Below are 25,494 nucleotides of genomic sequence, written 5' to 3'. Positions count from 1 at the left end.
AAGGTGTCCCAGTTTTCTTGTTTTTGTTATCTGATTAAGTTTCGTATTTTATTCCTTATTGTGTTTATCTGTGTTTTAAGTGTGGGGTTGCGATTTTGAGTGTACATGGGAAGGCCAGGAAGTAAAACGTTTAAATTGAATTCATAGGAAATAATAATAACTGGTGTTTAGGGGTAGTATATAGATCTTCAATAATAACTCGTGCTTTAAGGTTAGAACATGTCTTTATGAAAGTGTTCTGTTCTCAAGTGTTTATTTGACTAAGTTGAAACCCATAAAACTGATATACAGAAGGTAAATGCACTGAATTGGATACATAATTAATTCATGAAACTGGTTTTTCATTTCCTGATTTTAAGTCGACCGTTATGCCCTCTGGCGAAATTTCGTCTGCATGTTTCATTTCTCTTGTTTTGGATGATTATCACAAACATCCAAATAACACTCAAGACGTTTTTCTGTATGAATAATTAAACATCTAAGATGATATACACGGATTAGTCTGGAAGACATATATGGTAATTTTGATACTTAATAATAGTTAAGTATTTGATTAATCTTATTGCAAGTAATGAGGTAGGTACATTCTAAACGTTTTTTTTGCTATTCTGGAACAATGCACTTTTACTGTTGTTGGAATATGTTGCTAATGTATAGAATGTTGATTTTTTATATATACATAACCAGGTATGATACGTACGACACTGTTCTAGGATTAGTATCAACCCTGATGGCCTGTAAAACAAACCGTTTTCAAAATGTATGTGATTGTTTTTAAGTATTACACCGAAACGAAAAACATTAGAAAGGTATAGATTTTATTCATCATTACATACCCATTAAATTCATAAGTTTTGTTCATGGTCTGAATAGCAATTTTTATTATTTCTCAGTAAGTATAAATCTGTGTTTCATTATTCAGAATATAATCTGAAAAGGTTTTTACTTGGGAAAAATTCTTGAAGATATTATTTATTTGGATGAAGTGAAGTTACGTACAAAACTACACAATGAGCTATCTGTATTTTGTCCACTATGGGAATCGATATCCACTTGAAAGGTATGATATCGAGTTTCTGACTTGTGTTTAGTGAAAATTCATAGTTTGTTTCGCCAAACATGCTCGCCCTTTCAGCCGTGGGCGCGTTATAATGTGACGGTCAATCCCACTACTCATTGGTAAAGGAGTAGCCCAAAAGTCAGCAGTGAGTGTTGATGACTAGCTGCCTTCTCTCTAGTCTCACACTGCTAAATTAGGAACGGCTAGCGCACATAGCCCTTGAGTAACTTTGCGCGAAATTCAAAACAAACTACCCATACTAAGTCGCCATCTATGAGCCGATAGCTTAACTCTCTCTCGACACCACAAAATAAATAACCACAGGTGGAATTCAACTGAATTAAAAACTTTACAGCAAAAAGTAATTCATTTTTCATATCCGTGATATTCACTACAATAAAATTAACACTACCCACATAAACATAGGCTTAATACAAATTCTAAGAACTTATGAGTGAAAATAATTTATAACAATATTAACCACACTACACCTTGCTATATTTAGTTTTGACGATTCCCTTTGCCCAGTGTCAAGACTCATCATTAATTAACACAAATCATAATTTATATTATCAAATTGCAGAAAAAATTGTTAGGGTGTGAGCTGCATTAAGTTAGTGAACTATAATTTTTGTAAAGTTAATGAGTCACTTGCAAGTCAGAACTGGGTTAAGGACTAACATAACTATTCATTTAACAGTAAAATACTTTCATTGACCACGACAGCCACAGGCACCAGCCATCCTATAATTATATCCAAACTGTGTATGAACCAGCGTGTGTCACGCCATGCTCGATTTCTCAATATATGAAGAAGCACAAATGGAAATACATTTATCTAGCTCGAATAATTCGATTACTGTCTCCCCATTACGAATTTACTGAATGGGACCGTGAAACCTTTTAAGTGCAGTGAGTGTTGGTACAATAAGCCTATTGTAAAGATGTAGTGAGAGATCACCTAGCCTAGAGCCAAGTGCATAAAATTTATTATGAAAATAAAACGATTGAGCTTTAAACTTAAAGCATTTCTGAATTAAATTATTTAATATTATATCACTAGCATTTTAAATAAAAAAAAACAAATCTCTTTAATCAACGGAGACCAAGAACTCAACAAATATTTTTCCAATTTTGATGTCTATACATTTCATACTTTCAGTACGTAGACTAACAACAATACTAGGCTATACTTTTGTTATTTATGTAGGGAAGCATATTATGCTCGGAATTTGTAAGCATAACGTAAATTTTAATACATTCTACATGTTTCGAGGCAGCATTGCTCTGTCTTCTTCAGAAACATGCGATATATATTAAAATATTTCATTATACTTACAAATATACAAGTTATAATTTTGTTGGCAAGTAATACGGCATATAAGTTATTGCTGAACGTAGTGTTATGAAAACACGCTGGCTTTTCCATATTATAGTTATTAATTTGATTTTTTACCAGTGAATTCAGTGAATACTCTACGAATTCATTTTATGAACAATCTTAATTTTGACTGGCTTACAAAGGAACTTACCAACGTTTGACTGCCTCAACTCTATTTTTCTGCCTATTTGTGGGTGAAGCTTGATTTCACAAATTGCATTTCAGTTTTCATATGAAATATGAGGTTAGGGTTGATAGGTTGAAGGTAGTAATTGCCCTGTCATTTTTGACAGGTTATACACTAGTTCTGCAATTACAGACTACAAGAAAGACAACTAGTCAACAGAACTCCCCACCAACTCTTGGACTTCTCTTATCTGAACAAATAGTGAGATTTGATCATCACCCTTATGATGCAACATGGCTCTAAATTATGGAGCAACTGTTCTACAGTCCAGCATGCTATCCATAAAGCTACACTAAACATAGACTACTTGTAAAATCAGCTTTATGGAAATTATTTCTAGGAGGTTCTAAAGTAGCTTTTGCAAAAAAACCCAACAAAACAATATATATGGCAGGAGTGACATAAAACGAAAAAAAAATTATTTCATATATAAAAATTAATTGACCAAAACATCCTCAGACTTTTCCCTCAACTTATTAGTAAATGTAAGTTCGTTAACACTGGAATATTGCAGTGAAAACTGGTAAATGTTAGTTGGTTAATATGAAAATAGTACAGCATTAGCAAAACTGTAGTTTAACTCAATTACTGGAAATAAAAAATTACTTAACAAAATTAGGAAAACTACATTTACATTTTAAGGTGAAATAAAGTACTTTAGGATTAAAATAGACTTTTGTTTCTTTAAAAACACATTTATGCTGCTCTTCAAGAAATTCCACAAGAAATGAAGAAAACCTATGATGTGAAGAAAGAACTTTCTCTCCTACCATGAATGTAACGAGAGAACATTCTCTCCTACCTTCCATGTAAAGAAAGAACATTCTCCCCTACCTTCCATGTAAAGAAAGAACTATCTTCTCATGAACCTGATCAAACTTTTGTTCATCTGGGCCAAATGTTTCCTCTCGGTTTTACAAAATTTTATTTACCTGTTTTTATATGAGAACATTTTTACATGATGTGGAATACATTTTTGGTCCTTTGGATCAAATATCCTAGCTAGCAAAGTACAGTTAAATTATACCTGTCATAAGGCAACAGCATTAGATCTATAACATTTTTAAACACTACATCCTTTATCTAGTCTCTGAGGGCTAAGAATTAATAATTTCAACATCACTATATTACCCATATCCATAGCCAACAGTGAATCTCACTCAATTTAGAGTTTTTCAAGCCATCTTGAACACAATAAACCCATTAGTTGTTTATGTTGTGTGAAGCAACATGATGGCTGTCTTTATTAGCTTCCTCAAATTTAGCATTGATAGGCTAGAGGAAGGGCAGCTGGTCAACATCACCCACAGCCACTCATTTACCAATAAATAGTCAGATTGATCATCACATTATACCATCCCCACATCCAAAAGATCAAGCATGTTTGGTGACAAGGATTTTTGATAGGGTGTGTCATCTTTTTGATATATTAAATTATGTACAATTCTACAAATAAGTTTAATGATATATATATACATACATAACAGAATTCAAGTTTCCTACTACGATGCATGAATAAAATGGTTCTTACTAAATTAATCTTTGTGGTGGTTTATATGTGTATCTTATAATTTATTAATACTTTGTATTAAATGATATGCATGCAAACATGTATATTTAGACACATATATATATATGCAACATACATATGTATACACATATATAATACACACACAAAACGTGTTTACAGAAACAATCGAAACTTCCTACTAAGACTGGGTAACAACTGATATATCCAGTACTTGCAGAAGGAATCTCAACTGGAATTTCAAACAATTGTTTCTTAATGTACAAACTAACTATAGAAAATAAAATTAAAATTTTAATACCCATATCAGCTGTAAAATACATTTTAAGTAGTTATCACACTTTACTGTAGAAATTAGGTGAATATTGAAAACAATGAATTAAACCTATATTATACACAAGAATGACTACACCAAATACTAAAAGCATCCTTTTTACCTGATTTACAAAGTACAGTTTAAACAATCAATGTGCTAGCAGGTGTAGTGAAGCACTGCAGCATATACTTTTCTGTGACAATAGAAACAACTAAAATATTCGGTACAAAGACTGCACATAAAATTCTTTCTCTGTTTTATTTTTTATCTCAATTTCCTTAAATATTTTATAACACCATTTGAACACAAACCAGAACTGTCTTGTTAAAAACTGATATACCATTTCTGCTATGCATTTTTTAACATTCTCACTTCAAACACAACAGAAACAAATTACAATCACATAAAGCTTAATTGTACAAAACAATGATGCAGCAGTGTATGAAATTATATAACAAGATAATTGTAAGCATACACTTTAAATTCAGTACTTTGCAACCTGTACAAAATCACTCAATAAAGGATGACATATTGTTGGTTGTTATTAACTCCTTTTATTTATATTAACAACAAAGTGTTCACTGAAATGGATGTGTCACTTGTCTAATTACACTTTGGAATGCAATGTATTACTATCAGGAATTCAATACTTTAACTTCAAATATTACTATCAAACGTTTCTTTAATCTGCTTCACCAGAAGATGCCACAGAGCTGGGCTCAAGCAAAGCTTTACGTTTTGCAGTCTCCTTAGCCACGTTGTGGTGAACTCTATTCAGCCTCTCCTATAAGCACAAACAAATTATTAATGTTGTCCATACAGGTTTAACCTGCATGTTACACGTTACAAGTCATCTTAATGAAAGTGTTCTTTAAAAAAAAACAAGAATGACAACATGCCAGAAATAAGGAACTGTGACATCTTGTATAGATTGTATACATAACTACACAAGTCCCTCTTAATTCACTGAGTTTAGAGTTACTTTACAGTTTTGAAGAACAAAATTTCTTCCTAGAATGTAAATCATACAAGTTAAAATTACCACTTTTCCTTAACATAATGAATAATAATAATATGAAAAGTTTTATATTTTCTCAGTCTTTACATGTTTGCTCTCATCAAAAACATGCCAAACTTGCTAGTTAATCTATTTTTAAATAACTTCTGTATTTATGTCACTATTATTATTATGCTCACCATAATGATAATGAATGTACTAATTTTTTTACAGCTGATTTAAAGGATACTATTCAACTTATGTTAAATCATCAAGCTTGTAGATTTCTGTGTTCAAGCTCCAAAATATAGAAACACTATATATATACACAGCATTAAAAGTTTGGTTTGTTTTGAATTTCGCACAAAGCTACTCGAAGTATATCTGCACTAGCCATCCCTAATTTAGCAGTGTAACACTAGAGGGAAGGGAGTGAGTCATCACCACCCAACGCCAACTCTTGAGCTATTCTTTTACCTCCGAATAGTGCGACTGACTGTCACATTATGACACCCCCATAGCTGAAAGGGCCAGCATGTTTGGCTGGGCCCAGTATTAAAAAACAGCACAGACCTAATAGAATTTACTTTGTACCTGAGCATTTTGTAGTATATTACTGACAAGCATAACTCTTCTTTTAGCATTCATCAACTTCTTAACATAAATATCCAAGTCATACGGTACATGCTGATTCTCCGATACGTGTCTCAAATCTAAAACAGAAAAAATAATGTCCCTTTAAATCTGTGCATGGCAACAAAAATTCAACTTCAAAGAATATATTAGTAATTCCTCAACTTCGTGAAAAGTTATTATGTGAATACAATGGTTTAAATTTATCAGTTTTGATTAGAATGTAAGCAACTGACTACTTCTATTCACAAATGCACAAGCCATTAGTCAAAGCAGTTATAATGGATTACTTTTTCTATCTCAGAATAACCCCAAACATGAATCAAGCTCCAGATAATACATCATAAACTGATATCAGGAGTCATTTCTTTACAGTTGCAAAAAAGAAAACATGGAAACACAGGTAAACCAGAAAAAACACACTAACCTTTAATACAGGAAATTAAACCACAGACTAAAATGAAGAAGCTAAGTCAGAAGGTAAGAGAGAAATGCAAAATGAAATAATTTGCCATAATTAATAAAAGAGATGTACAAATGACATAAGAGATTGACTGAGTCAGGTGAATATGCAATAAATCCAAGACAAATACTGGATGACAATGTCAGATAAAACATTAAAAAAGAGCATTTTTAGGAAGGCACCTGTAATAAGGACGATAATGTTTTCAAAGTCTGTTCCTTATGACATTAATATCCTTCACTTCCTTCTCAAAGCAAATAAAACAGACAAAATGCATGCAGGGTCCTCTAACCAGAAAGAAAATTCAAAGTGTAAGCTCAAACATTATTAACATTGAGATCTATATATAAAAACAGTCACTGAAGTAGAATGATAACTCTAAACAAAAGAAAACAGCACAGACATGAGTTTTAAAACATGAGGAGTCACAAAGCAAATGCTTGGAGAAACATTACAGAGAATATCAATACAGAACAGAGAAAAAAAAATTGATAGAAAAATCAAATAACTGGAAACAAAGGGTTAATGCACTGCACAAACAACTTTGTCAAAGAATATCTGGCAGGCACATACAACACCCATTAAATATTGCAGACTGACTGAACTAACATCAAGTTAAACAGTAGTCTTAAACTGTACGAGGTAAAAAGGATATTGGCAGGAGGGCATTTACAAAATGCAACCATCCATTCATGAATTATAGTATGAAAAAAAATCCCAGAATTAAGAGAAAGAAAAGGCCATAACAGAGCAAAATAACAGAAGTTTCTTAATAATTTGAAGGGATGTTTGAAATCAGTTTTAGACAAGATAATAGTAGTCTCTTAATGATTTAAACAGATGTTTGAAATCAGTTTTAAATATTAAAATGTGAAACGACTAAAATTACATTTTACATGTAAATACACCTTTTATACAATAAATAAAAACAATGAGGCATGTAATAATTAAACAAACACTACACAAATTTGTAGTGTTAATACTTACATACATGTTGAGTGAACAATATAAAGGTAACTGCTAATGTCTGTGTCAATATGTGAAAAATATAAACCATTATGTACAAATCATGCTGATCCTACACGATATATTACAAAACATTCCTGCCAATTACAGGTTGTCACATTCGTCTTTTTCCCATTCTTATGATCCTAATTCCATTCTTGTATGAGATTAGCCATTAGGACCTTCCTTCTCCAAAGATTATGTTCACGTGCATTATTTGTAGTTCCACCAACCTCCTGTCCCTCACATCCTTGTCTTCCTCTGTTTCTTTGTTCCTGCACTAGAACTTCAATGCTCTTCTCACTTTATGTCCTTCTTCATTTCTCACTCAAGTCAAAATTATTTCAATTTGTTTCTGTAATCTTACAAACTACAGTCTTTTCTTGATGTCTTCAGTTATTACAATTTCTTTCAAAGATATTCCAAAGATTCATATTAGCATTATCTAATTCTTTCTAAAATACTCTCCTCCTCTCTTCTAATGTCCAAATTTCTGCTTCATAAAGATCTGGCCTCCCTATTATTTTTTATATTTTGGTCTTAAACTGAAGCATTATTTGGTTGTCAAAAACCACAACTGAGACATCCTCTCACTTAATACATCCAGTTCTCACTCTGTCCTTTATTCCTACTTGTCATCCTCCTGTGCCATGCGATCAAATGACTGTTTACTCAATATATTACACTCTGCCTGTGTGTCTATTTTCATACGCACTGCACCTTTACCCTGTTCATATAGGGTACTTAATATGACAGACCAATACTCAGTAGGTTTGTTTACACCAATGGAGTAAATATTCAAAGAATTCATACTTCCTCTACATTACACATTTCATAACAATCATCATAATCATTGACATCTTGAAAATAATCATTACATGCATTTACAAAATGTACATTTCTATTCTTATTTCTACACATGACAGCAAAGTGACCTCTTAATTTACAATAATTACAAGTTTTCTCTAATGCTGGGCATCTTTGTTGACTGTGATGTGGTAGTTTTCCACACCGAGTACAGTTCCTCTGTGGCGGTCTCCGTGTCGTGGCTCCTCTGTAGACCTGTGTGCCTCGTCTTTGCTGGTTTCTGGAACCTTGACTTCTGTGGCGACTACGACCTCTGCTTTGACCTCGACCTCGACATACATAGTTTACATCTGTTACGGTACTTATGGATCCTTCGATTTCCTTCAGTGATTCTAGTTTCAGTTCATGGTGATGACATTTCTCTGTAATCTGTTTCAGTGTCAGATCCTCTGACCACAGTCTATCTCTTAATGCTCGATCACTGACGCCTACGCTGATTTGTTTACACAACTGTTGTTCGAGAGTATCACCATACTCACAGTTCTGTGCTATCTCTCTAAGTGCACTGATATACTGGGACACAGTCTCACCTGGTTGCTGCTTTCAGTCCTCAAACTTTTTCATGTACAACTTTGTTACCTTGGTTGGCTGAAAATAGTTGTCGAATTCTCTGACTACATGTTTATAGTTCTTCTGTTGAGCTTCTGTCAGTCCAAAATTGTCGAAAACTGTTGTGTATTTCTACCCGAGTGTGTACAACAATATAGACACTTTACGTTCTTCTGTTGCCTCTGATAACCCTGATGCCATGAAGAAAATCCGCAAATCTTGTTTGAGATTCTTCCATGCTGCACTAGCATTCGTCTTGTCATTAAAAAACAGGTGGCTTGAAACTTGCCTCCGCCATTTTTCTGGGTAGAACACGTGTGTTTCCGCGAGAATCATATCTCGTACGATTATGTCAATTTACAGTTTGTGAACGTAAAGTTTGTATTTATCTTGACTGTGTGTTGCTTCTAAGGCACAATTTAAATAAAACTTCCACTTCTGACAACCATGTTATGTCTTTAGGTTCTCATAAAACACTTGTTATCGAGTAACAACAAAACTCAGACGTGCCGCAGCTTCCTGTACTTTATTTAGAAAAGCCTCGCACATACAAAATACTAAGTGCTGATTGGCTAATAATGTCACATACATAACACTAACCAAAAATTAACTTATTTCTTACCTTCTGCAAGGCTATCAATCTGTTGTCTTAACTCCATTTGTGAAATTCTAAAAACAAAAACAATTTGAATCAAATTTCATTACTGAAAATGACTATGTCTTTGCTTTATTTAGAGGTTAATTACTTCAATACAAATGTTGAAGCATTACAAAGTTATGTATTTATTTACATTGGCCTTGTATGTTATACAGACAATATCATTACCAATATTATATTTTACAATGTTACTCAGTGTTAGCATAAAAATTATGCCTTTTGTTTTGTACATTTTTTATTTATCTCTACACTGACCATGAGTACAAAGGTGAAGTACAGAACACCAAAAAATTAAAATTAAAATGAGAATTTGACATTTACATTTTTTAGAAAAGATTTTTCTGTGTATTATGAATATTTCAGACAGGGACAGCTACACTCAAACAAAGATATCTGATTATGCCAATAGCAGAGATTTATTAGGAATCAGCAGCATATTCTTAGTCATTAAAACCAAATTACAATGATACAAAAGACAGTTTAAATTTTGAAGCCTACATCATAATTTAGTTTAAATAAAGCACTGAAAAAGTTTTGTTTTTTTGGTTGGAAGCAAAAAATATTTAGGGCTATGGGTGTATTAGAATAAAATTTGGATGTCCCACATTAAAATTTCATCAGTCAAAGGAAAATTCTGGAAAACTAATAGACTAAAACCACCACTGAACAAATTCCTACTCTTGTTTTAAAATTTTAAGACAATCTTTCTTTGTGCGCCTTTTTTATTTATAATATATTTTCTAACCAGCCCTATTGATTTTACATAGTCCTCTCTGCTTCCCATCTTTGTAGTTAATTTAAACTTTTAAATTTGTAATATTTATTTTTAATTTATCTTTTGAAATCCTTGTGAGCCATCTCCTTCCTCTGTAAAACACTTACCTTTGAATACTTAAAATCTTATTAAAAACCTCCTACATCTGACAAGAATCTCCATTTTATTCAATATTCCAATTAAATAGAATTAATTCCTGTTCTATTATCCCAAAATTAGCCTTTAAAAAAATTTAAAACAAAATATTATTCTTAATCTCCATATGCAATATCATTACAGTAAGTGTATGGTGATTATTTGTACACAGATGCTCTTTCACTTGCATCCCTAAGAACCATTTCAAGATTGGAAATTAGTAATAAATTCAAATTAGACACTTCTCTAGAATGTACCTTAACCATTTGATGAAGAAAACATTTGAACAATTTCCACCCTCACAATTTGACACTAAAGTCTCACATTTGATAAACTGGTTAAAATGATAATTTTCTGTGATTAAAACCTTTTATTATCTGGTCAAAACTTCTCATTTTCATGAAGTTGATCCAGTGAACTATAATAGATTTCAAATAATCCCTTATGTGGTTTCTTCCACCTGGCATTTCCACTGCAGAATGTAAAAGGTCATGATGGACAGTCATCATATCCATTTAAGAGTTTAAAAGCCTTCATCCAACACCTACTATCAGATATTTACAATGATTCAACTTCCAACTTATACTCTAATATTTTCAACTTCTATTTTGTGCCTTGGATATAAAGCTACAACTTCTACTTTTATAAATACTCAACCTATTAAACATTCTAAAGCCTTGAATTTCAAATAAACTGCTGTCATCAAAAAGTGTCTAAATTTAACCAAATCTCAATTATTTCTATAATAATTTATATCAAATTGCTCTATATCAAAAAGTTCTTTAAACTCATCAGTTATGTTTCTAACATTAGAATGGCAAGAAAGCCTTTTCTTCTCTGTACCTTGTATTATTTTGTGTTAATCTGATCCTGGCATTCATTTCTATCAAGCTTTGATGTTTCCATAACAGCTGATTAAATAGATTTTGCAAACATGTTCATTTCAAACATATTTAAGTATACTTTATAAATAACAATCAAAATTTATTTCCAGGAAATTTATTCCATAAATCCATCAAACTTATATGCTCACTTTTACAGAAAGAGTGAATTTTAAATTTGAGTCTTAGAGACCTATTTAAAAGCTCATCTCTAAATCTGAAGAATGGTAATACCTCTGACAAACCTAATTTATGATTCTTCTCTAAAAATGCCTTCATCACCTTCATACACTTCTCAGTTACTTCCTCTGACTTACCATTTTTAAGTTATTATCTCCAATATGCAATTATCATATTGAATCACTGCTAACATTAACACTAACATCCTTAGTTATCACACTCAATCTGTTACTGTTAATTATCCTCCCCCCATCCTCAGATAAGATTTTCTCTCTCTCTCTCACAGTCGGAGGCAATTCTATTCACATGCCACATCTAACTGTCACCTTCAACTACAAGGATTACATCCTTCAATTTTACAGTTTATCTATTCTTTTTCTTTTCCATCCTTCACTTAGTTTTTCCTCTGTGCAAATTAAATACCAGAAACTATTAATTAACAGAACTTGAACATTGCAATTACATTTACTACTTCTAGCCCTAATAGTAATACTTTTTCTAGCTTTCTTATGTTAACTTTTAGCTTCGTCTATTTGATGCCTCCAATTCTTACTTATGCCATTCTTCCAAGACAAGAAACTATTCAACAGAGCCAATTTTAAATGCCCAGTGCCATTATTACTATTACATTGTTAGTGTTAATTATACTATCATTAATAATCAAAGTTATGTAAACATTAAGAGTTAAGTTACTTAGACTAAGGGTCTTACCTTTAATCAGTTAAGTAAGATAAAAAGGAAAAGTATTATTTTTACTTAATGATTAATCAGATTCTATTGCTAGTAGTTCAGAACCGTTGTTGAACTAAACCTAATAGTAATAGAAGTTAGATTTATATTTTTAAAAACTGCTGCATACCAGTACTTTTTATGATAGTAACGTGAATTTATATTAGTTAGAAACCTTCACCTTGTTGACTTCACTCTTTCATCTATTTGCTCCACAGTTGGTCTCAAAAGTTCAATTAGGCCATCTGCTAATGCATCCCTAGTTGGAGATTCACTTAAATCTTCAATACGATCATCAACAGATGTTTCTGAACTTTCTGTATCCTCCATTTTGAATTTGTAGTTTGGTATTGGATTAACGACATCTATTTTGTATTACGCAGTAAATGTGTTGTAATATATGGATTTGTTTGAATTATTTCGGTTGATTATAAGCCTACGGGAAGAATCAGAGTAAATTACAAGCGTAAGATACAAAGATATAAAAATTAAGTAATATAGTAATTTTCAGTTGTCTGAGGGTTTTAGTTTAATATACAGATACTAAACCTCTTATCTTTATCATTCGAATAGTCAGGCAATGAACACATGGACATTCAATTTATTAGCTATACTAATTCAGGGAGCATTCCTCACCCATGGCCAAGTGGTTAGGACACTCGACTCAGAATCTGAGGGTCGCGGGTTTGAATCCCCGTCACACCAAATATGCTCGCCCGTTATAACGTGACGGTCAATGCCATTATTCGTTGGTAAAAGAGTAGCCTAAGCGTTGGCGGTGGGTAGTGATAATTACCTGCTTTCTCTCTAGCCTTACCCTGCTAAATTTGGGACGTCTAGCACAGATAACCCTCGTGTAGCTATCTTAGTAGTTAAATTAAATGTTTTATGTTATTGAAAATACTTGTAATTGGTAAATAATGAGATTACGATCTGTATGAAAGGTAGTTTTGAGTATACCCTTAGCTAACCCATCACTTTTGTCTTGGAAGACGTAAGAGAAATTTTCAAGATATTTTAATTAAAAAGTGCGTCTTACAAGGCGTAAAATACGGTATATCTTTTCCTTTTAAGTTAAATAAATGTGTGTTATGTTACATGATCAGATAAAAGTCTTGAAAATTTTCACATATAACTACTATATGCAAGCACGAGTAATAGAAAATTGGTTATGGTACCTGTAGTTTATTTGTTTGTTTTGAATTTCGCGCAAAAATACACGATGGGCTGTTTGCGCTAGCCGTCCCTAATTTAGCAGTGTAAGACTAGAGGGAAGGCAGCTAGTCATCACCACCTACCGCCAACTCTTGGGCTACTCTTTTACCAACGAATAGTTGGATTCATCGTAACATTATAACGCACCCACGGTTGAAAGGGCGAGCATGTTTGGGGCGACGGGGATTTTTGGCAAAGAATATTGATCATATAGTCGTATTTAAATGCAACTATTAAGATAACACGTATGGATTGTGCTTTTTCTATTGGCAAAAATGACACATGTAAGCGATCATTATAATATATATATATATGTTTAAGTACCTAGAATACGCACACACACACACACACATATATACGAGTATTTGATAATGATACCGTTATTTGGATTTGCTAAAAAGAGCAAATAACTTTAGAATACATTTTACAAATAACATCTGGGTAGTTTTTAATTTTTCAAAAGAGAGTTTCTGCAAAAAAATAAATTATTCATTACCCATACCCAGTTATCAGTAGTTTACTTTTATAAATTAATGTAAATTATCAATGTCTTGTATCAGTAGGATGAAATTTAATGGATATTATTTGTATTACACAAAACACATGTAATGCTACCATTTATAATGTTTTAGCTTTAAAATATTGACACAGTAATAATAATATGTTTTATATAGATTGTTGTTTACAAATTATTTAGACGTACGTGTTCCCAAGCCCCAATTTCTACGCCCCTGTCGGTGATATTTCAAGGTAACGACCTACCCTTTATCAAAAAAGAATGATGAGTCACGTATTGGCCATAGTAATGAGTAAGTTCGATGTTTCCCTTTAAGTAAAAAATGCTACGTGGGATGAATGGAAATTATCAGTTTTTAAAAATTTCCGGTGTTTAACCAAGAATAACTATCGAGAAGAAGATGGGGAAATATTTTGTAGTAGATCTTAGTAGGGAAAACATTCTTGTTCTTAATCTTTAGTAAGTTGGTTAAAGAGAAGAAAATCAGTTAATTAATTAACGAATACGGTGAAAGACAACTGTCCAGCGTCTGGAGAACAAGCACACGAAGTATTTTTGTCTTTTCAACAGATACATTTGACGTCAGCACTATTTGGTAATGTATCCTATCGATCCTCCCGTTATAAAGCGGACCTACCTTAATGCTGAAATCTGTTTGAGGTGGAAAAGACTTCATTTATAAATAATTATTAACATTATATTTATTACTTTCGTTTGGTTTTGAAATGGTCTGGTTAATATATTAAAAGCTTCTTAAAATGTTTTTTTTTTTACATTCTGCTAAAATGTTCGCGTTTTCACTCCAGTTAGTCTAAGAATATTATATTTTCAAGGTATCATAATATTTACTAAATTATATCTTGAGGTGAGATATTTAATTTTTATTTTTTAACTCTTAGTAGCTGTAATACCAATATAATGATCTACTTCTCTGAAGCATTGTGGGACAGCTATTTGTAATTGACGGTTTCAAGGCATTGTTTGTTTAGACTTTCAAATGTCTCTCATAGAAGTGTGATATAATATTAATAATCAGATTTTCAGTCACCTGTACGAAGGAGTTTTAGCATCATTCTTACACTTCGTAAAAATTATTATTTTTCGTTGGCTTTTGCATGAATACGAGACTATTAAGATGGTTTTGACTTCTTCCAGTCGAGGTGTATCAGACGAATTGCTTTTCCATCCATAAATGGCCCGGCATGGCCAAGCGTGTTAAGGCGTGTGACTCGTAATCTGAGGGTCGCGGGTTTGCATCCCCGTTGCGCCAAACATGCTCGCCCTTTCAGCCGTGGGGGCGTTATAATGTGACGGTAAATCCCACTATTCGTTTGCAAAAGAGTAGCCCAAGAGTTAACGGTGGGCGGTGATGACTAGCTTCCTTCCCTCTAGTCTTACACTGCTGAATTAGGGACGGCTAGCACAGATAGCCCTCGAGTAGCTTTGTGCACATTTTGTGTGTGCTTAAAAATCACAACAAATAAGTTTTTAATTGTTTTATTAAGGAATTTCTTACGAAGGAAATATAAATACTTTATTTGTCGCATGTTTTTCTAACTTTATTCACTTTTCCACATTTCTTTTATTTTAATTTATTTACTCATTTTCCATTATAACTTTAATCCCAACATATTTGGTTTGATTTCTTTTGAATTTCGCGCAAAGTCACACGAGGGTGTTTGCGCTAGCCGTCCCTAATTTAGCAGTGTAAGACTAGAGGGAAGGCAGCTAGTCATCACCACCCACCGCCAACTCTTGGGCTACTCTTTTACCAACGAATAGTGGGATTCATAGTAACATTATAACGCCCCCACGGCTGAAAGGGGGAGCATGTTTGGTGTGAGTGAGAATTCAAACCCGCGACCCTTGAATTACGAGTCGAACGCCTTAACACACTAGGCCATGCCGGGCCCAACGATTTTGTAATAAGGTCAATTGATTGTCTCTGTTTCCAGTAATTATTTATAACATTATTTTCTTTGACAGAATATGTATTAAGAACCTTTACTGAAAAAAAAAAAGCGAATTCGACTGTTTGCAAAATATTGAGAACATGGTGGTAACGGCAATCAACCGACAATCCGAAGGTCGCCAGTTCGAATCCTTGTCACCGCACTTGCTTGCCCTAGTAGCACAGTGGTATGTCTGAGAACGTTTATTGCTATGAATCGGTTTCGATACCTGTGATGGGCAGAAAACAGGTAGCCCATTTTGTAGCTTTGTGCTGAACTTCAAACAAAATGTTAAAAGGTTGCCAACTTAGCCGGTCAGCTGGGTGTTAAAAATTACATTATTGGCTAAAAAATGCACAGGCCAACTCCATACAAGTTGACCCGGCATGGCTTGATGGTTAAGGCACTCGACTTGTAATCCAAAGGTCGCAGGTTCGAATCCCTGTCACACCAAACAAGCTCGCCATTTCAGCCATGGGGACGTTATATGTGACGATTAACCCACCATTTGTTGATAAAAGAGTAGCCCAAGAGTTGGCGGTGGGTGGTGATGACTAGCTGCCTTCCCTCTAGTCTTACACTGCTAAATTAGGGACGGCTAGCGCAAACAGCCCTCGTGTGACTTTGCGCGAAATTCAAAAGAAATCAAACCAAATAAGTTGGGATTAAAGTTATAATGGAAAATGAGTAAATAAATTAAAATAAAAGAAATGTGGAAAGTGAATAAAGTTAGAAAAACATGCGACAAATAAAGTATTTATATTTCCTCCGCCAGAAATTCCTTAATAAAACAACTAAATTTATTTGTTGTGATTGTTAAGCACATACAAAATGACCTGCAAATACTACACTACACTAGGATGATTTTGATCACGGCAGGATTAAGGACTTGGAAAGCGGAGCAAATTTTATAGAAGGATCCTCAGAATTGAGCTTCATAAACGAGACGTTGTTTTTTTTTTTTTTTCAGTAATAAGCTAACAATAAGATATCTACATCCTGTCTACCATGGGGAATCGAAGTCCGGACTTTAGTGTTAATTTACTTGTCACCACTCAGAGAACCGTAAGTGAATCGTCTGCAGTTCATTATCTTTTACTAACTATATTTTGAGCAATACACGAATATGAGAGACGGGTAGATAATATAAAAACACTAGTAATAAATATAAAGCAATAACAACAAATCTTTATAATAACTCTACAGGATTACGAATGTTTTGTTGTTGTTGGGTAACCAAATATAAATTTATGAAAGAACAAGTTGTAAACATATCCTAATGCAATAATATAGAGTAATAGAAGTAATATATAAGAATATAAATAATATATAGTTATAGAATAAACGAATGAAATCATTGTTGCCGTAATGACACACTTAAAAGTAATATTTTTTTTAATGAAACATTATTTTTCTTTTCGTTTCGGTCGAGGGGCCCAGAGCAATTCACCCACCACACCCATCCATAATATATTACTTAAGTATACCAGTTCATCAAAAACAAGACTATTACATAACTTTTTAAACACTAATTCCACAATAATGTAGATAAACTGTGTGATTTGTCAGTATCAGTTTTGAACTTTATAGTTAGAACCTTCTGATATCAGTCAAAGTTGCTACTTTTAAAAGAGTTAAATGAGTTCGCATCTAGGATGTCCTTGATTCTGAAGGTTAGTTTGTTTACACGCGAAATAATAAAAAAAAATATTGCGAACGTTTGTGCTTGAATTCTTTTGCTGCAAATGTAGATAGAGCCAATTAAATACTTGACCTTGGTATAACGTAAAAAGATTTGATTCATTTGAATGTTTTCATAAAAATACAAGTTGATAGTCTCTGAATGTGTTTTGTTTTTACATGTTACCACATTAATGTAAACATCATGTTGGTGATATGGTATCTCTCCTTAATATTTTGATATTTTAAAAGATATGATTTATACATGATTACTTGTAAGTTATAGCTATATATAATGTTTTCGAGACACTAGATCATTCATTTGCCATCAAGAGTACTTATTTATTTGATGCTCTGAAGTATACATCAGTTTTCATCTGAGGTAGAGTATATTTATCGAAACGAATCACTTTTAAATTACTAAAAACTAATCTTACTTACTGTAAAAGCTGTAAATTGTAGTAGATTATACCTTATCAATGAACAAACTCAAAACGACAAAAATGTAAACTTTGTTTTAAAGATACTTCAAAGTTATATATGTAAGTATTAGTTACCAGGACTGGCGTGGCGGATATGAATCCCATTATTAAACATTATATCCCTACTGTTTCAACCATAGGAGCGTTTATAAATCGGTTTAGTAGGAGTACTGCTGGTTATGAGAATAGTCCGGGGCATAGACATTTGTACTGTAAAGATTTTGATGAAAAAATGACGTACTTTTTACATATACCAAAGAAAAATAATGGATTTGTTTGGCACATTTAGTTAAAAAACGAGTTTGTAGAAGTTACGAATACAACAAAATGTCTTTAAGTGTTTTGCTTCACTGTTTGTCTGTTTTCAATTTAGCATAAAGCTACATAATGAGTTATCTGTACTCTGCCCATCACGTATTTTGAAACCCGGTTTGTAGCGTTTTATGCCCGCAGACATACACTGGAGGGCGTTTTGCTCTGGCCCTGTATGAATGACGCAATTATACGTGATGAAGGTAGTTCATTTATTCATTTCAGAATTTTGCTGAAAGCAACACAAGAGAGGGCTATCTACAGATTGCTGTCCCTGATTTTAAACTCATGGGCTAGAAAAAGACAGTCTACCAACAGAAACCACCGCAAACTCTTGGGCTACTTTCTTTCTTATCTGGTCGAATAGCGAAGTTTAACCGCTACTCTCAGTGTGTATCCGCAGCTAGAAAGTGCGCAGAGTGTTTATAAGCAGCGAGTCGAAAACCACAAATCCTTTGATTCACATTTCTAGAACACTAACTTTAGGCCATGACTGGCCCAATTATAAAAGAATCTCGGAAGAAATATTGATAATACTTACAGAATACTATTTTATAAATTTAGTTATTTAAATCAAATAACAAACACATTAAATACATAAATGTAAAATCAGTACTTCATTTCTCTATATCGTATTGCTATTATACTTCATTAAAAACATCGTTTGAAATGAAAATTCACACATTTGTTATTGATTTTCATTCAGCTCCTCACACTAGAGGAAACAGTTTTACAGAAAGACAAATTTCCATATTTTCACTGCATGTGCACTTTTCGAACAGCTACTCAACTTTTGAATCTATTATGAAATAATTAGTTCTAAAAAACATACTTAAAGTAACGTGTGTTTTTAAACTATGTAATGTTATCTCAGGATGGCTGGTATGGGTATTAACACTTTTACTTATGAAGCAGAGAACAACGTTTCCACCTTCTTAGGTCATCTTTAGGTTAACAAATAATAATAAACAATTTCAGACGGAACTGAAGTAACGTATTATATTTGCTAATGATCTACTTTCTGAAAGATACATAATATTTTGTTTATTTTATAGTTTGCCCTCGGGTAGCTAAGCGGAAAGTCTGAGGGCTTGTATGTTCAAATTAAGTTATAATATCCGTAGAGAGTAGAGCACAGAGAGTCTATTATTTCGTGATGAGAAACTTCATTTTTTTAGAACACAAAGTTTGGAGATGACCTGAATGAGCCGTGAAAGAAAGTTTGTCAGAAATGTACCCACCACCAACTCTCGTGCAACCGAATATAGGAATTTGACCTTCACTTTTACACCAAACTCATGGCCCTGGGGTTGAGCACGTTTTACAGTGATGGAACCAACGCCGTGAACTTTCTAAATCATAGACTAATCACTCTAAAGATTACTTTGCTTTGAAAGAATAAAATTATTTTAGAAAAGTACATTGGATAATTCGAGCTAGGTTAACCAACTTAAGATAAAAGCTATAAAACATAAATGAATACGATTATTTTATATTTGTTAATTATATTTTCAACTCCTTCATTTGTTTTAATGATTTCTCAAATATATTTGTACACACACACACGTATATATAATATGTTCTTTACCGGCTTTATCTTTAAAGCGCTTACATCTTGTCTAGTTTTACACGAAAACAAATAAATTAATTTATATGCTATTTAGTAAACCATGGCTCGATTAACGTGGACTGTGACGAACTTTGCACATATAGCCCACTTTGTGGCTTTACATCAATATAAAAAAACAACAAAAAACACACACAGAAAACTAGCCCACAAGCAGTCTTAGTAACTCGGTAACGAATGTAGGTGTGACATTAGGCTTTTCAAAATAAATATTTAATAAACTATCGCATTCACAAATGACACTCTCTCTCAAAAAAGTGTCAGTTGCAACAATAGTTTTCTTAGGCACGTGCGTCTGTTGTTGCAAAATATTATGTTTGAATTTATTGATATTAATATGACATATTAAAGTCCAGGGAACTCAAATCTATAAAAGGCTTAACTAACTTATCTTGCACACAATATATTTTAATTAAATGATCCGAAAATGTTTTTTGAAGTTAAACACAAAGCGACACAATAGGCTACTGTGCTTTGCCTACCACGAATATCGAAAACAAGATTCTAGTGTTGTAACTCTGTAGACATACCGTTTTGCCACTGGGGGTAAAGCTTATCGGGTAATTGTTATTTAAATGTTTATACAACTGCGTGTACGAACTCTGCATACAAATAATATATATATTGTTATTCTAACCTTTAAGTTTTCGTGCTATACAAAGAAATCAGGTATACATCGTTTTTTTTTATATATAAATCAGGTTCTAAAATGCTAAACACAAAATTTAAGTTTGAAGTTCAAATCTTTATTGGTCACATTTGGTGCTTTCTAAATGAACTAAGCCTTTGCAACATAATGTACTGTAGTAAATATATACATATATATATACACAAATATTAAAAATATATTTTACACTTACGAATAAATCGACGTTAACTCTTAATAAAACAAAAACAAAACAACTTGTTCACCGTTAGTTACTGACTGTTTTCTCATCACAGCTCAAATTCTTTTTGTTGTCATTATAAACAAACAAAAACGAAAAGGACGAACATTCGTGTAAAAAAATACATATCGACGTAACTGAATAAAAAATATATATTAAAATATGCACATGTATGTATATATGCATGTTTGAATACAAAATTCTAAGCTGCATGATAATGTTCAAAAGGTCGAGTTATGGGATTCACTCCGGTATCACAAACGTTCAGTTTTTGAGCAGCTGCGATGAACCTCTTGATACCGTCACCTGATAAGCCGTGACCATGTCGCAGGATAACAGAACGTAGATGCTTGAAAGAATTTTGAGACAATAGTTTTTTCATTAGTATATCGTTTAACCCATAACAACAGTACAACTCGAGATGACGCAGATCGTGGCAATGAGCTAATAGCATTTGACAAGCTTCTGCTGAAATTTTTCGATTTACCTGAGGCCGAAGTCGTAGATATCGGAGTTCACTAAATGATTCCAAGTTTTCTCGCACATTTCCAGTGCCCAGTACAATAAACCACTGTGCACTAAAACCTCTTAAATGTGGGCAGAAAGAAGCTGTCTTTACCAGATCTATCACATCAAACTGTTCTAGGCTAAGACGCAACAGTCTGTGGCCACATGCTTGGAGCAAAGAAAGTACCTCTTCAATATACGACGCCGGAAGCGTCGGACTGTTCCTCAGTTGAAGGAACTGAAGATGAGGTAATTGTGTCAGAGGGTGGAGGGACATTCCTTCCTGGACTTCAAGTGAAACAGTTCTGAGATTAGGACACCACTGGACCAGTCTACTTACAGCATCATCATCAAGAGGATGAGTGGTCTCGATCCCTCGTAGCTTAGATAAGCGTAACTTCCAAAACTCTTGATTTTCAGCACTTTCCATTTCGTCCAAAAACTGTTCTAGATAAGCGCAGTGAATATAGTCCAGGTTAGGAAATAATTGAAGTAGTAAGAACACAGTGCGTCCATTTGCAGATGACGGAACCCTAATTTCATGAAGATTCTCACACATTGACCAACAAGCGCTGCTGGAATGAATTTTTTCTGATAGAGCTTTCACATCTAACTCATCAAGAGAAGGATGCAGTATTTCCAGTTGGTGGAGCTTTTTGCAACACTCTGCGATTGTCTCCACTTCCTTCCCAGCTTTGGTTGTGTGTTGAAGCCTCAACTGACGCAGATTTGGGGCAGCTTGAAGAAGTCTGTGAAGTAAGGTTACGCTCTCTTTTCTATAAAGCCAGTGACCTGCGACTCGAAGCTCTCTTAATGAATGTCCATGACGGATCAAAATGTCCATTATCACTTTGACATCAGGGAAGGGACAATCTTCTATACATCCTAAGTCAAAAGATTCTATGCCAGGAGAGACCAGGAGCTCAGCAGCATGTATTAACTCTTTCCCACCTGGTCGAACATTCAACAAAGAATTCAACATGTCCTGTCTCAAGTCGATAGGGAAGTTGTAAAATGGGTTGTCTTTGACACTTTCCATATCTAGATTGTGTCTACTTGGGTTTTTGCTCCAACACAATAAGAAGTCTGCTATAGTTCCCAAGCACGATTGCTTCAACGTACACTGCGGAATCATTGTACTACAGAACTTCTCTGGCTGCTTCGAAACTCGACTGGATTTAACGTCGCAAGAGTTCATGTTTAAACGGGCAGCCGTGCCCGCGTACGGTAACGAATCATTATATCGTCTATCAGAACAACCTCGCTACAGGGGCTAGTCACGCATTGTTCACGTGAACGCGTGTATTATCTTCCTCGTCACCAGAGTGTAGTTCACCACTAACAGACACACTGCAGTACGGAATGACCTTGTATGTCCCACACTTGTTTCTGAGATGATCCAAATGAAAGTTGGAACTCGAAAATTTACTCACACTACAGTTAATAAACCAGGCGTATAAAACGGTGTAATTTAGCAACTTTAGGTAAACTTCTTACTCAGAACACATTAAGCTCGAGCAACTACCTGTTCACTCGGTAGCCTCGTGTGCTCGTGATGAAAACGTGCAAGGTGGTTTGTGTTCACGTGCTCGTTTCCAGGTCAGATGGTAACATTTTTTAAAATGATCTGATGTTTACAAAGTTTAATGTTTTCGGTGTTATTTTATATATCTCTGATAACGTGTGGGAGCCATTAGAAAATTATTACGGGCAAAAAAAAAAAAAAGGGGAATTTTCCCCGTAAACACAATTATTTTAGTTCATAGCAATTCAGTGCCAGTCTTATTGCTACAAATTACAAGTGATTTTTATTATTTATTTTGTTTTAATGGTGTCAGACTGCGGCGAAAGTAAAATACCTGGCAGTTTTCACTGTTTAAACATATTTAATAATTTATACTCTTGGGGAAGATCTCAAATCTTAATCTTTCCAAAACCAAAAATATTTAATTGAAAGTATGTTCATCAAATACTGTATTTGCTTTCTGTCTAAGTAACCTTACCAACATATTAACTTTGTTTAACAATTTGAGATACATTTTGGCGATATGGAGAGTTTAACATAAGTACGATAAACGTTATCACTAATGTTTTAAGGGCCCGGCATGGCCAAGCGTGTTAAGGCGTGTGACTCGTAATCTGAGGGTCGCGGGTTCGCATTCCCGTCGCGCCAAAAATGCTCGCCCTCCCAGCCGTGGGGGCGTTATAACGTGAGGATCAATCCCACTATTCGTTGGTAAAAGAGTAGCCCAAGAGTTGGCGGTGAGTGGTGATGACTAGCTGCCTTCCCTCTAGTCTTACTGCTAAATTAGGGACGGCTAGCACAGATAGCCCTCGAGTAGCTTTGTGCGAAATTCAAAAACAAACGATAAATGTCAGTTTTTCCACAAGTTTTTTTTTTTACTCGATGAGCTAACGGTGAACGACTTGTTTTTTGTTTTATAAAAAATTAACACGAATTTATTCATAAGTGTAAAATATATTTTCAAGATATTTTTATAATTTTATATATGCATATGTATACACTTATTACATTGCACAGGCTTAGTCCATTCAGAAAGCACCGAATGGGACCAATAAAGATTTGAATTGCCCTCAGTGGCACAGAGGTATGTCTCCGGACTCACACTGTTAAGAATCGGGTTTCGATACACGTGGTGGACAGAGCACAGATAGCCCATTGTGTACCTTTGTGCTTAATTCCAGACAAATGAATAAAACCAAAAAAAATGTGAACTTTAAACTTAATTTTGTGTTTAGCATTTCAGAACCTGATTTATAAACAGAAAGTTTTGTACACCTGACTTCTTTGTATAACACGAAACCTTAACACGGCATTTACTGATGCTGACTTACTGAATAATTTTAATCTTGTCTTAAGTAGTGTTCATTTATAATTTACTATGGATAGCGATCCTAATGTCGATTCAACCTTTTCTTTGTTTGTAGAGCATTATCGTAAATTGTATAATTAATTTAATTCATTTGTTAAAGTTGTTAAGTTGAATAACGCTAGATATCCAATTTGGATGTCTGTAACTTTATTACGTAAGCAAAAACTATCATCGCTTTACCATACCATACACGCAGTTTTATAAACATTTAAATAACAGTTACCTGACAAGCCCTCCCATAGTGCCAAAACGGTATGTCTGCAGAGTTACAACGCTAGAATCTGGATTTCGATGCCCGTGGTAGGCAGACCACAAATAGCCCAATGTTTTGCCTTGTGCTTAACTTAAAAAAACATGAGTCCGGCATGACCAGGTGGTTAAGGAACTTCACTCGTAATCCGAGGATCGCGGGTTTGAATCCCGTCACACAAAACATGCTCGCCCTTTCAGCCATGGGGCGTTATAATATGACGGTCAATCCCAGCATTCGTTGGTAAAAGAGTAGCCAAGTTTTGGCGGTGGGTGGTGGTGACTAGCTGCCTTCCCTCTAGTCTTACACTACTAAATTAAGAACGGCTAACGCAGACAGCCCTCGCGTAGCTTTGCGCGAAATTAAAAACAAACCAAGTCAAAAAACATTTTCTGATGATTTAATTAAAATATACTTATGTGCAAGATAAGTTAGTTAAGCTTTTTATGGATTTGAGTTCCCTGGGCTTTAATACGTCATAATAACGTAAACAAATTTAAACATAATATTTTGCAACAACAGACACGTGCATAAGAAAACTATTGTTGCAACTGACACTTTTTTGACAGAGAGTGTCATTTTATGAATGCGATAGTTTATTAAAATATTTCTGTTGAGAGATCTAACGTCTCAGCTACATTCTTTGTTGATTTACTAGGACTGCTTATGGGCTAGGTTTATGTGCTAATTAATACTCATAGTTATTTTTATTATAAGTTGAACATATTCGTTAAGGAAGCAAAAATTCCATGAAGGACAATGTTAGATAATATTTCCCTTCCTTGATTCTTTCGTTTTTAAATCTCTAATGATTTCATTAGATGCAA

The 25,494-nt window shown here is 33.8% G+C and overlaps 3 protein-coding genes and 1 long non-coding RNA gene across 4 annotated transcripts; 1 reads left to right on the top strand and 3 right to left on the bottom strand.

Moving 5' to 3' along the window:
* Positions 1 to 5,003: 5,003 nt before the first annotated feature.
* Positions 5,004 to 12,912, bottom strand: Snapin (SNAP associated protein). The gene is made up of 4 exons (XM_076497592.1): positions 12,526 to 12,912; positions 9,609 to 9,655; positions 6,064 to 6,182; positions 5,004 to 5,256 (listed from the first exon to the last, which is right to left on the bottom strand). The coding sequence occupies exons 1-4, from the start codon at positions 12,672 to 12,674 to the stop codon at positions 5,155 to 5,157; spliced, it is 417 nt and encodes a 138-aa protein (XP_076353707.1). The 5' UTR covers positions 12,675 to 12,912; the 3' UTR covers positions 5,004 to 5,154.
* LOC143249981 (uncharacterized) lies at positions 6,204 to 9,322 on the bottom strand. Its single transcript, XM_076500616.1, has 2 exons — positions 9,154 to 9,322; positions 6,204 to 8,982 (listed from the first exon to the last, which is right to left on the bottom strand). Exons 1-2 carry the CDS (start codon positions 9,320 to 9,322, stop codon positions 8,378 to 8,380), a joined length of 774 nt encoding a protein of 257 aa, XP_076356731.1. The 3' UTR covers positions 6,204 to 8,377.
* A 1,425-nt stretch (positions 12,913 to 14,337) lies between the features above and the next one.
* LOC143248818 (uncharacterized) lies at positions 14,338 to 20,758 on the top strand. Its single transcript, XR_013027209.1, has 3 exons — positions 14,338 to 14,671; positions 16,999 to 17,093; positions 19,681 to 20,758. It is a non-coding gene; the product is annotated as an uncharacterized LOC143248818 (long non-coding RNA).
* A 95-nt stretch (positions 20,759 to 20,853) lies between these two features.
* LOC143248817 (uncharacterized) lies at positions 20,854 to 23,066 on the bottom strand. Its single transcript, XM_076497593.1, has one exon. The coding sequence runs from the start codon at positions 22,719 to 22,721 to the stop codon at positions 21,219 to 21,221; it is 1,503 nt and encodes a 500-aa protein (XP_076353708.1). The 5' UTR covers positions 22,722 to 23,066; the 3' UTR covers positions 20,854 to 21,218.
* Between the last annotated feature and the right edge of the window lie 2,428 nt (positions 23,067 to 25,494).

Source organism: Tachypleus tridentatus, chromosome 4, assembly GCF_004210375.1.
Source record: "Tachypleus tridentatus isolate NWPU-2018 chromosome 4, ASM421037v1, whole genome shotgun sequence".
NCBI lineage: Eukaryota > Metazoa > Arthropoda > Merostomata > Xiphosura > Limulidae > Tachypleus > Tachypleus tridentatus.
The sequence above is the reverse complement of the archived record's forward strand: the minus strand, read 5'-3'. Positions and strand labels throughout refer to the sequence as shown.